This window comes from Taudactylus pleione, unplaced genomic scaffold, assembly GCF_031769625.1.
Source record: "Taudactylus pleione unplaced genomic scaffold, aTauple2 ptg000199l, whole genome shotgun sequence".
In the NCBI taxonomy this organism is placed as follows: Eukaryota; Metazoa; Chordata; class Amphibia; order Anura; family Myobatrachidae; genus Taudactylus; species Taudactylus pleione.
In genome coordinates this window covers 2,876,795-2,892,284 of record NW_028284601.1, presented here as the reverse complement: position 1 = coordinate 2,892,284, position 15,490 = coordinate 2,876,795, and the positions used below count along the sequence as shown (strand labels likewise).

Below are 15,490 nucleotides of genomic sequence, written 5' to 3'. Positions count from 1 at the left end.
CTATACTAATAGGTTAATGGGCTTCCAACAAAAAATAACCAGACGGGCAGGGACTGATATGAATGACCGAATATACTTTGGAATATGTGTGAGCTATATTACTAATAAATAAGAGGTCTTCAAAACATTTCTTTGCAAAGTACAAGGACAATGGCTTACTGAAATATACTGAGGTCTACCACCGTTATGGAAATTGCTTGGGATACAGCCAAACATACTTCCAATCTCTCATCTCCACGCAGACCCCAAGGTGCCCTTTTGATACATTTAATGTTCTTCTCAAGCCTCTCGCATCAAACTCTCGGAAAGGTTCATATGAACTGGTAGCAAAAGAAAGGTATCCTGTTGTCTGCCCCAACCACCAACGTACGCAGATTCATTCCCTGCTCCCTCTGGCTCCTTCTCATTTGATCCCACAAATAAAGATTATGGGGCTTATTCAGATTTGGGAGCAAAGAAAAAATAAGAGTAACTTTGCACCTTGGCTTGGTAATACCATGTTGCACTGCAGGTGGAGATTTGGATTTGGGAGGGGTGTGTCCTAACTCTACTGCTGCTTCTGTCAGTCCCCACATTGGTTGCCTGCATTTTATCAAACCCACTATAAAACACTTCTGCTAACATGCAACAAAACTGCACCAAAATAAATCTCAACTTGTCATTAAGAAGTTTATTTACAAAATATGATATACATCTGGGGCCATCCTTCACCAGCAGATTAACAGAGCTCATCATGGATTCCACCACTGCCTCTATTATCCAGGACGAGGATCCCACCGCAGCCTCTATTGTACAGGATGAGGATACCACCACTGTCTCCATTATCCAGGATGAGGATCCCACCACTGCCTCTATCATCCAGGATGAGGATCCCACCACTGTCTCTATTATCCAGGATGAGGACTCCACCTCTGTCCATTGCACATCCTGATATTTTGTTCGTGCTCCTTCCAACAACCAGGTCATGTTATCTTTCTTTCATATTTCCTCTGATTGGGTCCAATGTATTTCTGTGGAGTGTAGGATGGCTTTCCTATGATGTCAGTGTTCATGAGAGGCTGCAATACCTTAGGAATAAGTACTCTGCCATCCTAAATGAAGATATAAAAATAAGAAATATGGTAAGAACTTACCCTTGTTATCTCTATTTCTACGACGTCCATAGGGTTCCACAGGATACCTTGGGGGTATAGGTGATGACGTCAGGCATCGGGGGCACCACAGAGTTAAGTTTTTCATCCTCCCAGGATGCACTAGGGTCGCTCTCCTATACCCCACCCCCGAGCCTCAGGCACTCAGTTACGTTACAAGTCATAGGCCGGAGGAGGAGAAAAGAGATAGAAGAAAGTCTAGAACACACACAAGAAATCACATTCTCACCAGAAGGAGATTGAAAAACCGCTGACCAAAACAAAGCCCATCTGCAGTACAGGTGCGACAGGGCGGGAGTCCTGTGGAACCGTATGGACTTCGTAGAAATAGGAGATAACAAGGGTAAGTTCTTACCATATCTCTTATTTTCTACTGCAGGGTCCATAGGGTATCCACAGGATACCTTGGGGATGTCCCAAAGCAGTATCCTTTAAGGGTGGGGATACTCCTGTGCTGAAAGGAGAATCCGTCGCCCAAAGGAAGCATCCTGAGAGGCGAAGGTATCAAATGCATAATACCGTACGAAAGTATGGACAGATGACCAGGTGGCTGGCTTGCAAAGCTGAACCGCTGAGGCGCCATGTCTAGCTGCCCATGAAGGACCCACAGATCTAGTGGAATGAGCCCTAACAGAAGATGTAACAAGAAGGCCTGCATGAATATAAGCTTCAGAAATAGCCAGGCAAATCCATCCTGCCAACGTTTGCTTAGTGGAAGGCCAACCCTTCTTCCGGAAGCCATAAAAGGACAAACAAAGAGTCAGACTTCCTAAAAGAAGCAGTGCAGTCAACAAAGTTTTAAGGGCCGCACCACATATAAGGTGGCCTCACCAACCGAAAGGTCCGGTAAATTAAAGGCCGGCACAATAATTTCCTCGTTGATATGGAAACTAGATGCCACCTTCGGGAAAAAACCAGGACAAGTGCGAAGCACAGCCCTGTTTCTATGAAAAATGAGAAATGGAGGTCGACATGAGAGCCCCCCCAATTCAGAGACCCTTCTGGTCGAGGCAATGGCCAGAAGGAATACAGTCTTAATCGTAAGCCATTTCAAATCCACTGAGCCCAATGGTTCAAATGGCGGTCCTTGAAGAGCCCGTAGGACCACAGCCAGATCCCCAGGCATCACAGGTGGAATAAAGGGAGGCTGAATGCGCAGCACACCTTGCATAAAGGTGCAAACATCAGGAAGCGTAGCAATCCAACGATGAAACCATACTGACAGGGCAGATACCTGCACCTTCAAAGTAGCAAGGTGAAGACCATGATCTAAGCCTGCCTGTAGGAAAGCCAATACTCTGGATAGCCTGAACACCTGAGGAGCATAGCCTCTAGGGCGACACCACTTAAAGAAAGTATGCCACACACGATGGTAAATTCTTGCAGATGAGGGTTTCCGAGATCTTAGCATGGTGTTAATTACAGAGCTGGAAAAACCCCTGGACCTCAAGAGGGCAGTCTCAATAGCCACACCGTCAAAGACTGCCGACCCAGGTCCAGATGATGACAAGGACCCTGAGATAACAGGTTCGGACGTGGAGGCAGCAGCATTGGAGTGTCTACCGAGAGACTCCGAAGGTCTGAGTACCAGTGCTGTCTGGGCCATGCTGGAGCTATCATCAGGAGTGTACAGCCTTCTTGCTTGAATTTGCCTATCACTCGAGGAAGAAGGGAGAACGGAGGAAAGAGGTACACATACTGGAAGGTCCACCTGACTGACAGGGCGTCCACTAGACAAGCCCTTGCGTCTCTTGTTCTTGACCCGAACACCGGTAGTTTGTTGTTGTGTCAGGAGGCCACGAGATCTAGTTCTGGAAGGTCCCACCTGTTCACCAGTAGCTGAAACACCTCCTGGTGAAGAGACCACTCTGCTGGATGCACATCTTGACGGCTGAGAAAGTCTGCTTCACAGTTGAGGACTCCTGGTATGAACACTGCCAATATTGCAGTGAGCTTGCCTTCCGCCCAAGCTAGAATGCGAGACACCTCTGTCAGAGCCTCCTGACGGCGGGTCCCTCCTTGGCGGTATATGTAAGCCACCGTGGTGGCTTTGTCTGACTGTACCTGCACGGGTCTTCCGTCCAGGACCTGTCTTGCTTGCTGGAGAGCCTTGTACACTGCCCGAAGTTCCAATATGTTTATTGGAAGAGCAGCTTCTGCTGACTTCCACCTTCCCTGGAAGAAGTGAAGACAGTCACTGCTCCCCAGCCTCGGAGACTGGCGTCCGTCGTCAGAAGGACCCAGTCTCCAATCCAAAAGGGGCGCACTCTGTTCAGGTGAGCCGTCTGCAGCCACCAGGCCAGAGACAGACGTACCTCCGGGGAAAGCACCATTGTCTGTGTCTTTATCCGCTGGGACAACCCATTCCATCTGGAGTGGAACTGGGCGAACTCCACAGTGTTGAACATCGACACCATGGAACCCAGTATCCTCATTGCCGAGTGAATAGACATCAGGCGACTCCGCAGGCAAATGCGAACCTTTGCCTGTAACGCAGAGATCTTTTCCTCTGTCACAAAGATCCTCTGATGTTCAAACAGATCCCATAAATGGAGCATCCTCTGTGATGGCACAAGGGAGGACTTCTTCCAAATTATCAGCCAGCCGTGATTCTGTAACACAGAGACTGTCAATTGCAGATGGCACTGAAGTTTCTCTGGAGACTCCGCCAACAACAGGAGGTTGTCCAGATAGGGTAACAAGCAAACCCCCTGCATCCACAGGTGAGCTGCCATAATTTTGGTAAACACTAGAGGCGCTGTGGCCAGACCAAAAGGCAGAGCCTGAAAATGGAAATGGTCGTTGACCACTGCAAACCTGAGGAAACGCTGGTGCGCTGAGACAATAGGGATATGCAGGTAAGCATCCTGAATATCCAGCGACACCATGAAATCCCCAGGCTCCATCGCTAAGATGATGGAACGCAGGGTCTCCATCCTGAACTGGGGAACCCTCAAAAATTTGTTGAGGGATTTGAGGTTGAGTATTGGCCGGGAGGACCCATTAGGTTTCAGTACCAGAAAAAGATTGGAGTAATACCCCAATCCCCTCTGAGACAAAGGAACCGGCACTATGACCCCAGCCTGGAGCATAGAATGCAATACCTTCTGGAACTCCAGGGCCTTGTCCTGATTGGACTGAAGACCTGTAGTGAAAAACCGTCTGGGAGGCCTCTGCCGGAAGGAGAGGGCGTACCCCTGAGAAACTACTTCTCTTACCCAAGTGTCTGATGTGGTCAGACGCCAACACTGGGCGAATTGAAGAAGTCGGCCTCCCACTTTGGGGTCCCGCAAAGAGAGGCCCACCCCGTCAGGCTGAAGGCTTGTTATCTGACTTGGGAGCCGTACGTCTGGTACTCCAGGCCTGTTTCTTCGGCTTTGCAGTTCTCTTGGCTCCTGTCTGTCTCGGAAAGGACAGTACCTTGGACTTACCCTGGGTTCGGTAAGGCTGACGAACCCGACCCTGATGGGACCGTAGCTGATGGTAAACACGCAGACTTGGCCGCCGCCAGAGTAGCCACAATTTTGTCCAGGTCAGGCCCAAACAGGACTTGTCCATTAAAAGGCAAGCATTCCAAACCCCTTTTGGAATCTGCATCCGCCTTCCAAGAAAGCAAGCATAAGGAACGGCGAGCAGCCACTGCTGCAGAGGAGATCCCTGAAGCAAGGAGACCTATATCCAAGGCTGCCTCATTAATGTATGTAGCCGAGTCTCTTAGATTACCCACTAACTCCACCTGGTCAGGTGACGAGTCAGTGTCCAGAGACTCCTCCAAGCCATCAGCCCAGTGCTCCATGGCTCTAGACACCCAGCACACGGCCATAGCCGGTCTGGACACTCCCCCAGCAAGGGAATAAATGGACTTCAGGCATATTTCAGCCTTGCGATCCGTAGCATCCTTTAAAGACATGGAGGGCATGGAGAATGTAGCACTCTCTTCACAAGGTGTGTGACATGAGAGTCCACTTGTGGAGGAGTTTCCCACTTTGAGAAATAATTATCCGCAAAAGGGTATGCAACGGCCAAACGTCTTTGAGGCTGGTACCGCTCACCCGGATTTTTCCACGCCTCCGCTAAATGGTCCACTAGCTGACCAGATAGGGGAAACACAGTAGAATAACCCTTAATATCCTTGGAGAAGGCTTATTTCGATTTAGTTACGGGGGGGGGGGGGGGGATCGTCCTCATCAATAACAAGGGCCGTACAGACTGCGCGTATAAGGCCCGGTATGTATACCTTAGACTCAGACTCCGCCTCTCTTGTACGGAAAGTCTCCTGGTCAGAAAGGTTTAATATTTCACAGTCATCAGTCGACACATCATCTTGATCATACTGTGCAGGCTGAGACGGCAGGTGTCACTTATGCGGTCGCAATGATGACTCCCCCTGTAAAACATCCGACAGGTGTTGCACCGTAGTGGATAGGAAACAAACCCACGCCGGATCTTGAGCGACCTAAGGGGGCGAGAGTGGGAGACTCTGGTGTACCACCAACTGTCTGGGGAACCCCTGTATGGGAGACGACACCATTGAGTGCTGTGAAAATCCCATCTGGGGCAACACAGGGGGCATCGCTAGCTGGCCCACAAGGGTTGTAAGTGCCTTAGCAAAACAAGCCCAGGGCGGCTCCTGCACAGGTGCAGTGACAGAAATCGGGTGTGAAATTAAAAAAAAAAAAAAAAAAAAAAAAAAAAACACGCCTCACATAGCCCCTCAGAATTTCCATCACCCTCCGCCAATGGTACTTGACATATGGTACACTTTGGCCGCAGAGGAAAATAACGTTCACTGTCAGACATGAGTGAGTGAAATGAGCTGTATGTGACACCTCACAAAAACACTTATTACCTCACTGTACAACACCCTGCAACACCGCACGGGCTTTAGCAGAGAAGAATAGGGATAGTTAAAATGAAAATGAAAGCACAGACAGCAGTACTAGCATTAAGTCACATACAATGCAGAATGACCCTGCACTATCAGCGCTGTGATCAACTACTCAGACTACAGAGCCTGGTAGGAAACAGCACTGCAGACACAGACCTTGCACTGGAAGAGAGGTATGCAGGGGGGACCCGGGACCACGATGCCACAGCTATCAGCGTCCAGCAGCGCTTGCAAAGTTAGAGAAAATGGCCGCCGGGGAGCAGAAAGGAGGCGGGCCCGGGGGAGGAGCACCTACACATAAGCCAGTCCGCGGTGGAAAGGACGTGTGCAGCGGGGGAGGCGCCGGCTGCTGTGCAGGGAAGGCACACTCCCCTGGCCTGCATTTAACCCCCAGGACGCCAGACGTTTCTGCACCACCGCAGCCCGTTATCCCAGGGGAGTAATGGAAGCGCAGGATCAGTACCTGGCTCCACGCTGCGGCCAGTCAACAGGGAGCCCCCTGCCTGGGGACTCAGGACTGTGTTGACCAGCGGGGACCCACCGCGGGACCCCGTCGCTTACCTTTCCCGTGTAGTTCCGGCCACAGTCCTGGTTACCGGGGTCACCGCTAGCTGTGACCCCAGTTACCAACCAGCATCCCCGGATCGGTAACGGCGTTCTGGTACCGGCGGGGTGGAGGAGAGACAACATGGATGTCAGTACTGACTGTCCATGCTGTACACTCAATGTGCAACCACAGCTGCCCGAAAAAAACTTCAGGGGCCTTAACAGACCCCCTCTGATACAGGTGCATTCGACTCCGGGCCAGGCCCCAACGAAAACTGAGTGCTTGAGGCTCGGGGGCGGGGTATAGGAGAGGGACCCTAGTGCATCCTGGGAGGATGAAAAAAACTTAACTCTATGGTGCCCGATGCCTGACGTCATCACCTATACCCCAAGGTACCGGTGGATACCCTATGGAGCCTACAGTAGAAAGTGAATTCGTTAGACTAGAGATTGAAATGGTAGGGGAGCTCAGGCAGTATGCAGGGGTGTGGGGGAGCTCAGGCAGGACGCAGAATCAGGGAGAGTTCAGGCAGATAACATGGGAGAGCTCAGACAGGAAGTAGGATAGGGGGTTCAGGCTACAAGCGAGAGGGGGGGGGGATGAGACACTGTATATGGGGAAGGAAGCAGGGAAGTGCTCAAACAGTAATCCCAGGGGAAGAGGCAGAGAGCGTTATAACAAAGAAGGGGTGGGGAGACTTCAGGTGTTAAACAAGGACGGGGGATGATGAAAGCTCAGGTGGGAGAGCAAGGAAGGTTAAAGGAAAGCTCAGCTTGTTAAAGCAAGGGTGGGATGAGGACAGCTCATGTGGTAAATCAGGAGGGGAAGGGGGAGGGGGAAGGGGGAGGGGGAAGGAGAGCTCAGGCAACAAAAGCAAGAAGGGGATGAGAGCAGCTGGGGTGGTAAAAGCAAAGACAGTGGATGAGGCGAGATCAGGTAGTAAAGCAATGAGGGGGATGAGAATAGCTCTGGTGGTGAAGCATGCAGAAGGATGAAGCAAAATCAGTTAAGCACAGCAAGGAGGGGGATGAGGAGGGCTCCGGGGTATGCAATCGGGAAGCCGACTGCCTAAATACCGGCAGCCGGCTTCCCGACTGTCATATCCCGGCAAGGGTGAAATGCCGGGCATCTAGATGTAGACGCCCGGCATTTCCCTGACGCCGGGAGACCGGCTTCCCGATCGTAGTGATGCCGGGCGGCCGCGAGCGGACAGCCGCGAGGGTTAGGTTTAGGGCTCCCGGGGGGGGGGGGACTTAGGGTTAGGCACCCCCCACAGGAGGGTTTGGGTTAGGCTAGGGGGAGGGAGGGTTAGGCACCCCCCACAGGAAGGTTTGGGTTAGGCTTGGGGGAGGGAGGGTTAGGCACCCCCCACAGGAGGGTTAGGGTTAAGCTAGGGGGAGGGAGGGTTAGGCACCCCCCCGGGGGGACTTAGGTTTAGGCAGCGCGGAAGGGGGTGGTTAGGCACTTTGGGGGGAGGTTAGAGTTAGGCACCCCTAAGGAGGGTTAGGGGGGTTAGGTTAGTAGATACTCACCTATCCACGATCGGGATTTCCAGCGCTGTCGGACTTCCGCTGCCGGGATCTCTGCTGATGTCGGCCTGCCGCTGCCGGGAATTTCATACCGATTCCGGTAGTAAAAGCAAGGAGGGGGATGAGGAGAGCTCTGGTAGTAAAAGCATGGAGGGGGATGAGGAGAGCTCAGGTGGTGAAGCATGGAGGGGGATGAGAAGAGCTCAGGTGGTGAAGCATGGAGGTGGATGAGGAGAGCTCTGGTGGTGAAGCATGGAGGTGGATGAGGAGAGCTCAGGTGGTGAAGCATGGAGGGGGATGAGGAGAGCTCAGGTGGTGAAGCATGGAGGGGGATGAGGAGAGCTCAGGTGGTGAAGCATGGAGGGGGATGAGAAGAGCTCAGGTGGTGAAGCATGGAGGGGGATGAGGAGAGCTCTGGTGGTGAAGCATGGAGGTGGATGAGGAGAGCTCTGGTGGTGAAGCATGGAGGTGGATGAGGAGAGCTCAGGTGGTGAAGCATGGAGGTGGATGAGGAGAGCTCAGGTGGTGAAGCATGGAGGGGGATGAGGAGAGCTCAGGTGGTGAAGCATGGAGGGGGATAAGGAGAGCTCAGGTGGTGAAGCATGGAGGGGGATGAGGAGAGCTCAGGTGGTGTAGCATGGAGGGGGATGAGGAGAGCTCAGGTGGTGTAGCATGGAGGGGGATGAGGAGAGCTCAGGTGGTGAAGCATGGGGGAAATAAGGCGAGATCAAGCGGTAAAGCAAAAAAACAGGTGAGGAAAACACATAGTTGTTTTTGGACAGACACAATAAAACAAAAAGACAAAGGAAGGTTAAAATCCTACTAAAAACATTCACCTTTAACTGGTTGGACTCCAGAATGGCAATGATAAGTCGTGGGACAGCGCAAGCTGTACCATTAACCTGCAAGAATAAAGACCATTTAGTATGAACGCTTTAAATCGCATCACCTAGTAGCAAGTGACTAATCTGTACTGTATACGTGGAAAATCACCATGGAAATATAGGAATATTAGCAATAACTGGGGAATGGCAGGGCAGGTCAGAGAAACTTACAACCCGATGAAATGGACAGAAGGGAAGCGTGTTAGAGACCAGGTTGTGTCCTGGGTCTACTGATTACCTAGATAATACTGACTGTCTCTTTAAAATAAAAATAAACATTTTTTAAAAAGCCTGCACTCGCCAAATTAGTATTTATGTATACATTATACATGCAGGCCTGATTAGTGCGAGATTATCCAGAAAACACATGGTGTATACGCACTGTGTGGGCGTGACGCAGCTCCCCGCCAGGTCTCTGGTACATGATGTTCAGCCTACGGCTTTGGTAGTCGGTGCAGTTTGATGCACTGGAAACCTTGGGGAGGAGAAACTAACGTTAGCATGAAGTGAATGCCAATGAAAACATCCCTTGTATTTAATATAACTAAGGCCGTGATTCAGCGCCCCTGCTTACACTGCTCAGTTACTACACACAGTCATGAAAATATATCACATTATAATATCACATGCATGCACACAGCAATCCTTGTAGCTAGAGCACATCCTCTAATACGTACCTCTCCGTATTTCCCTCGTCCTGGCATCCAAGCCTCTATGTCATACTTCCTGTAGGCTGGCAGCCCTAGTTCCTGAGATGGCATCTCTAGAACCCTGGCACAGAGATATAAAAAGACCATCAGAATAGCAAATGCCGGCAGACTGTCAGATACAATTCTAGGGGAGGATATATACCGCGCAGGGACAGGTGCACACAGTTATAAAGATTTACAAAGACAAAACTATTCAATCCACTGGACTACAAAGACACTCCTTGTAATGCACAGGCAGATGTCTATAAGAAAGTCAAAGGAGGCGTATTCAGTACATAAGCAAATGAATACATGGTCCCAATCACTTAGACAGCTGTAAAGAGACCAAGGTGTACATTTAATAAAGATTAGTTTTGCAAAACGTCTGAGAGCTGGATTTAAAAGGGCAATAGTAATACACACAAAATCAGGCTTGTTTTGCGTGTAGAAGTATTGCCCATTTAATACCAGCCCTAAAAAGGCTTTGAAAAAAAATAAAATAAAAATATCAGTCTTTAGTAAATATACCCCCAACTATACAAAGACAGAACTAATGAATCCATCAGGCAGTTGCAGAAATATTTGCTAGGACAGATGATAAAGCGCAGAGTACTAGATATACAGATATTCTCTGTACTACGAGAAGATCATGAATACGTAGGTTACTCACTTGAAGTGTAAGCCGAGATCAGAGAAAATCTCTTTCTGGATTTGCAGGAATTCATCCAACAACTCCTGGCTTTCATTCCCCCTCTCGTTAGCGGAGACCCCGAACATCTCAACCTGAGGAGGAAAGGAGAGTTGTGACCAATATTCAGCAGTCAGGGCTGCGGCATAACACGCCTCGCGGAGGACTGACCTTGGTAAAATGGTGCACTCGATAGAGCCCCCACGTCTCGCGCCCTGTCTCAGTCTCTGCCCTGTAACAGGTGCTGCAGCAAACAGTCCTGTTACATAATAAAAGTCATCAATACAACTCTCAGCGTACAGGACCATAGCAAACAGGGGGAAGCAGTGTAATGGCAGTGTCTGTTCCTGCATGTAGAGAGGAAGGGTGGGGTAGAACTATAGCGGGGGGCAGGATCGTGTACATCTACAAACATTTGGGAATAACAAGAGATATGGTAAGAACTTACCTTTGTTATCTCTGTTTCTACAAAGTCCATAGGGTCCACAGGGTTGACCTTGGGGTATAGGTTGGGAACCAAATCCGGGCACCACGCAGTTAAAGCTTTTAGCTCCCAGGATGCACTGGGTCCACTCTCCCTATAACCCCACCCCCAAGCCAGAGGCACCTCAGTTTGTAAGTAGCCAAAGGCCGGAGGAGGAGAGAAAAAGAGAGAGAAAACTGGAACACTCAATAACCATACTCACAGAAATGGGAGACGGAAAACCGGTGACCAGCCACACAGCCCATATGAAGCCAGGTGCGTCAGGGCGGGCGCCCTGTGGACCCTATGGACTTCGTAGAAACAGAGATAACAAAGGTAAGTTCTTACCATATCTCTTGTTTTCTACTTCAGGGTCCATAGGGGGTCCACAGGGTTGACCTTGGGGATGTCCCAAAGCAGTTCAACCAAGGGTGGGGACGCTCCTGTGCTGAGAGGAGAATCCGTCGCCAAAAAGGAAGCATCCTGAGAGGCAAAGGAAACCAATGCCTAGAACCTTAAAAAGGTGTGGACAGAAGACCACGTGGCCACCTAGTAAGGCAAAACAGCCGAGGCGCCACAGCGAGCCGCACACGAGGGTCACATGGCCCGAGAAAAAACAAGCATCAACAACAGGAAGGCCTACCCATGGGTAGGCCCCTGAGGAAGACCTACGAGGCCATCCAGCCAACATTTGGTTATAGGCCGGCCATCCTTTCCTGTGAAAACCAGAAATCTCAGACCACCAATAAGGAGTCCGATTTCCGTAAGGAACCTGAACGGATCACATAAATCCAAAGAGGCCAGACCACAGTCAATGAGGCCACACCAGCCGAGAGGACTGGGGACAGAATGGCCGTACCATAAGTTCCAGAATAATATGGAACCTGAAAACCACTAAGAAGAAACACAGGGCGAGAGCAACTCACACCCTGACATGATGCCCTCCAGAAGAGGGAGCCACATGAGAACGCTCCCAATTCAGACACTCTCCTGGTTGATATAAACACCCTGAGAGAAAGAGAGAGCCTAAGCAATAGACCATGTAATGGCTATCACAACCAGCGGTTCCATTGACTGTCCCCGGAGGTAACGAAGAACCACTACTTACTCCCAAGGAGTCCCTAGGGAGGACAAATGGAGGCATAATCAAGAAAACACTCCAAAGGATGAACTGGATACCAGAGTGGAGCAATTCCATATCTTAACCATACTGACAGTGTAGAGATCCGCACTGTCAGGAAGACCAGGCCAAGTGTGAAACCCAAGCCAGCCGGAAGGAATGCCAGAATATCTGGAAATCCTGGACACCGGAGGATTGTATCGACAGGTACAATACCATAAGATTTATGGCTGCCACAGTTTGTGGTAGGTCCCAGCAAAAGCTGATCCATGTGCTCTAATCATTCCAACGATGACAAAGCCAGGGAAGCTGTAAGACCACTGTAAGGACACAGTCAAAGACAAACGACCCAGGTCCAAGGCAAAACCAAGGACCCTGAGACAACAGGTCCGGGCAGTGAAGCATCAGGGATGGAGTATCGATGTAGAGACTCCGAAGATCCAAGTACCCCTGACATCTGGGGCAATCAGGAGCCACCAGCAGGAAAGCATCTCCGTCTCGATTGAAAACACTTCCAAAGACCTCGAGGAAGAAGGGAGACCGGAGAACACAGGTACACAAAGTGGAAGGACCACTTCACCGACAAAGAGTCGCTGAAGGTTGCTTCAGAATCCCCAGAGCTGGACTGTAACACCATAGTGTGATAAAGTCAGAAGGCCATGAGGGTCACCTCAGGGGGGCCCCCCCTGCTCACCAGGAGATGAAACCTCTCTTGGGGAAGAGACTAGTCCCCGGGATGCACGTCGTGACGGCTGAGGACTCCCGCTTCCCAATGGAGAGCTCCTGAAATGAACGCTGCCGAGATGGTCGGGAGGAGACCCTCGGACTATGTCCGAATATGTGACATACCTGTCATTGCCACCCAACGAACAGTGTTGCTAAAAAGGAAGCCACTGTCCTGACCCTGTCGGACTGAACCTTTTCAGGTTCACCGGGAAACCAGAGTTATGCCAGAGTAAGTTAATTGACAGGGTGGAATCGACAGACATCCAACTGCACTGAAAAGGATTCTGTCCATAGCAAAGAAAACCCTGGACGAGATGGCCATAGCCACCCGGACAGGGACCGACTTGCCTCCGGAGAGAGCATCATCGTTTGAACAGTTATCCGACAGAAAAAACTCGTTCCATCTGGAGATGAGCCAATTATGGAAAGGCCTGGAATGGAACTGAGCCCATTCCACCATGCATCCCAGAGTGTAAAGACATCTGTCGACTGCGCAGACAACCATGTACTCCTAATGGAAGAGTGGAGATTCCGTCTTACGCCAGAAGAATTCTCAGATTCTGAGAATCCAGCAGGGATCCTAGATGAAGAATACCCAGAGAGGGATGCAGGGAGGACTTTTTCCCCGTTGATTAAACGTCTGCACCCTGAAGAAGCCACAGTCATCCTGACCTGGCCGTAAAGTACCCCGGTGATCCCGCTAAGAGCAGGAGGCCGTCCAGGTACAGGAGCATTGGGATATACTGAACAGAAGAACTGTCAGAAAATCCAAAACGCTGGTAAACCCCTGTGGGGCTGAGGACAGTCCCAACAGGCAGAGCCCGAAAAATTGTAAGTGTTGCTGTGATACAGCAAACCTCAGCCCATGCTGAGGAAAGGTCTCTGTAAGTACCCGTAGGCACGCGTCCTGTATATCCAGTGATACCATAAAGTCCCCAGGTTCCAAACATCGTATGATGGAGCATAGGGATTTCCTCCTGAGCCCAGGTAGCTTTAGGAACTGGTTCAGGGAATTGAGACAGAGAATAGGCCAAAGAGGACCATTCAGCCACCGCACCAGAAAGAAAGCAGAACAACCAGTCCCTCACTGAGATAGTGGGGATGGCCTAATTAGCTCCGCTTACCGCAACAACTGCATAGCTTTCTGGATCTGTAAGGCCCTTGTAAAGAGGCCGCCTGAGCAAAGAGGGCGTACCCTCCTACCCACGTAGCCGCGGCAACTTGACACTAGTACCGGGCGAACTGAGAAAATCGGTATCTCCCAGTTGTAGGCCTGTCCCGTCAGGCTGAAGAGATATCCGTAGGTTCAGAAGCAGGATCGGCTGGCAGTCCAGGCCTGCTCGGTACTGGATATGTCGGCCCTTGTAGATGCCGACAGTCTACGAAGAAACAGACCTTTAGGCTGACCCAGAGGACAAAAAAGACTTAACAGACTTAGTCTGAGGCCTTGTAGTGGGCATAGCTGAAAGCGGTAAACTTGTCGTTAGTAATACTGCCAATGTTACTACAATCTTGTCAAGGTCAGGACCAAACAATATCAACCCTAAAGATGGTATCTGCACCTCTGCATTCCCAGAGCGCAGCCATAGGGTATTACGGAGGATACAGTCGCAGCCGGAACTCTGAAAGTTAGGAGACTGGTATCCAATATAGGCATTTCCACCTATGACAACTGCATATATTACGTGAGCGACCAAATACATTTGAACCCCCGACGTGTTGGAGGGGAAAAAACGTTACAAATGCATCAACCCAATATGCAATAGTATTAACCAACCATGCTATAGCCATGGTAGGATGGGTAACAACTCCTGAAAGCAAGTATACTGATTTCAGGCAGAGTTACCACCTACGGATCCAAAGAATCCGACCACGCAGGAATGGGAGGCGTAGTAACGTCTGTAATCAGACGAGTAACACGCCCATCCACCCCAGGAGGGGCTCGTGATGACCCTCAGGGAATTTGGGACAGGAGGCCAAACACTGTTGTAACACCTCCTATCTGGCAACAGCCAGAGTCCCGCTATGCGATCCACCCGCTAGTCAGCAACAGGGAACCCGAAGGCACGCAATACTGAGGGTGTATGATACAGGTGCAGGTCAACATTCACTCTAACCAGAATGGACCTGCTACCAGCCCTAAAGCAGGGATAATAATACCTGAAATAGGCTTCCCCCCGTGTAAGAGGGAAAGAGCCCCGAACAGTACCCAGTTCACGGCAGAGCCAACTGGGAAGTAACCACAGGGCGTCAACCACGCCAATTAGCGTTTCGTAGAAAACGACATCCACCCAGGGTGGCTGTTGTGGCAATCCCTGCAAGGGGAATGACAGACTATTGTGGCACCAGGGGGAATTCATATACTGCGAAAAACCCCTGCAGGGAGCGGTAGTCTGTGTCACAGGGGAAGAGTGCAAGAAGCTGCGAGATACCCTGAGATGAAAAGGGCAGTATGGTGAAGTAACCCCAAGTGAGGTACAACAATGGGGCCCGCCCGGCGATCCGCAATTGAGAGGATCCCGAGAAAACAAACCGCCCAAGGGGGTCGTGAAAGAGGCCAGCACCAGATGACGCCACATACAGAGCCCTTTATGAGTCAAATCCTCCGCACTAACACCTGCAGCACATGACTTGCAGGATAGTAAAAATGGGTGCAGTATAACGCTCTATCTCCTGGTCAGACATATCTGACCAATCTTGGTGGAAATATTAAGCAGCGCTATACTGGTCCTGACTGATGCCAAAAATTTGCTGCAGGGACCCATTTTCAGCGTATGCAACACACAGTTCCATCTAAAATATGGC

At 50.4% G+C, this 15,490-nt stretch overlaps 1 protein-coding gene across 1 annotated transcript in view; it reads right to left on the bottom strand.

Moving 5' to 3' along the window:
- Nucleotides 1-650: 650 nt before the first annotated feature.
- The window catches only part of SARS2 (seryl-tRNA synthetase 2, mitochondrial), a 38,775-nt gene continuing 23,935 nt past the window's right edge, over nt 651-15,490 (bottom strand). The window contains exons 11-16 of the mRNA XM_088477026.1: nt 10,548-10,635; nt 10,359-10,471; nt 9,677-9,770; nt 9,382-9,474; nt 8,952-9,017; nt 651-1,091 (exon numbers count right to left, since the gene is read on the bottom strand). Of these exons, the coding sequence (XP_088333152.1) occupies nt 963-1,091; nt 8,952-9,017; nt 9,382-9,474; nt 9,677-9,770; nt 10,359-10,471; nt 10,548-10,635 (583 nt within the window). The 3' untranslated portion in view covers nt 651-962. The remainder of the gene's footprint in view (nt 1,092-8,951; nt 9,018-9,381; nt 9,475-9,676; nt 9,771-10,358; nt 10,472-10,547; nt 10,636-15,490) is intronic.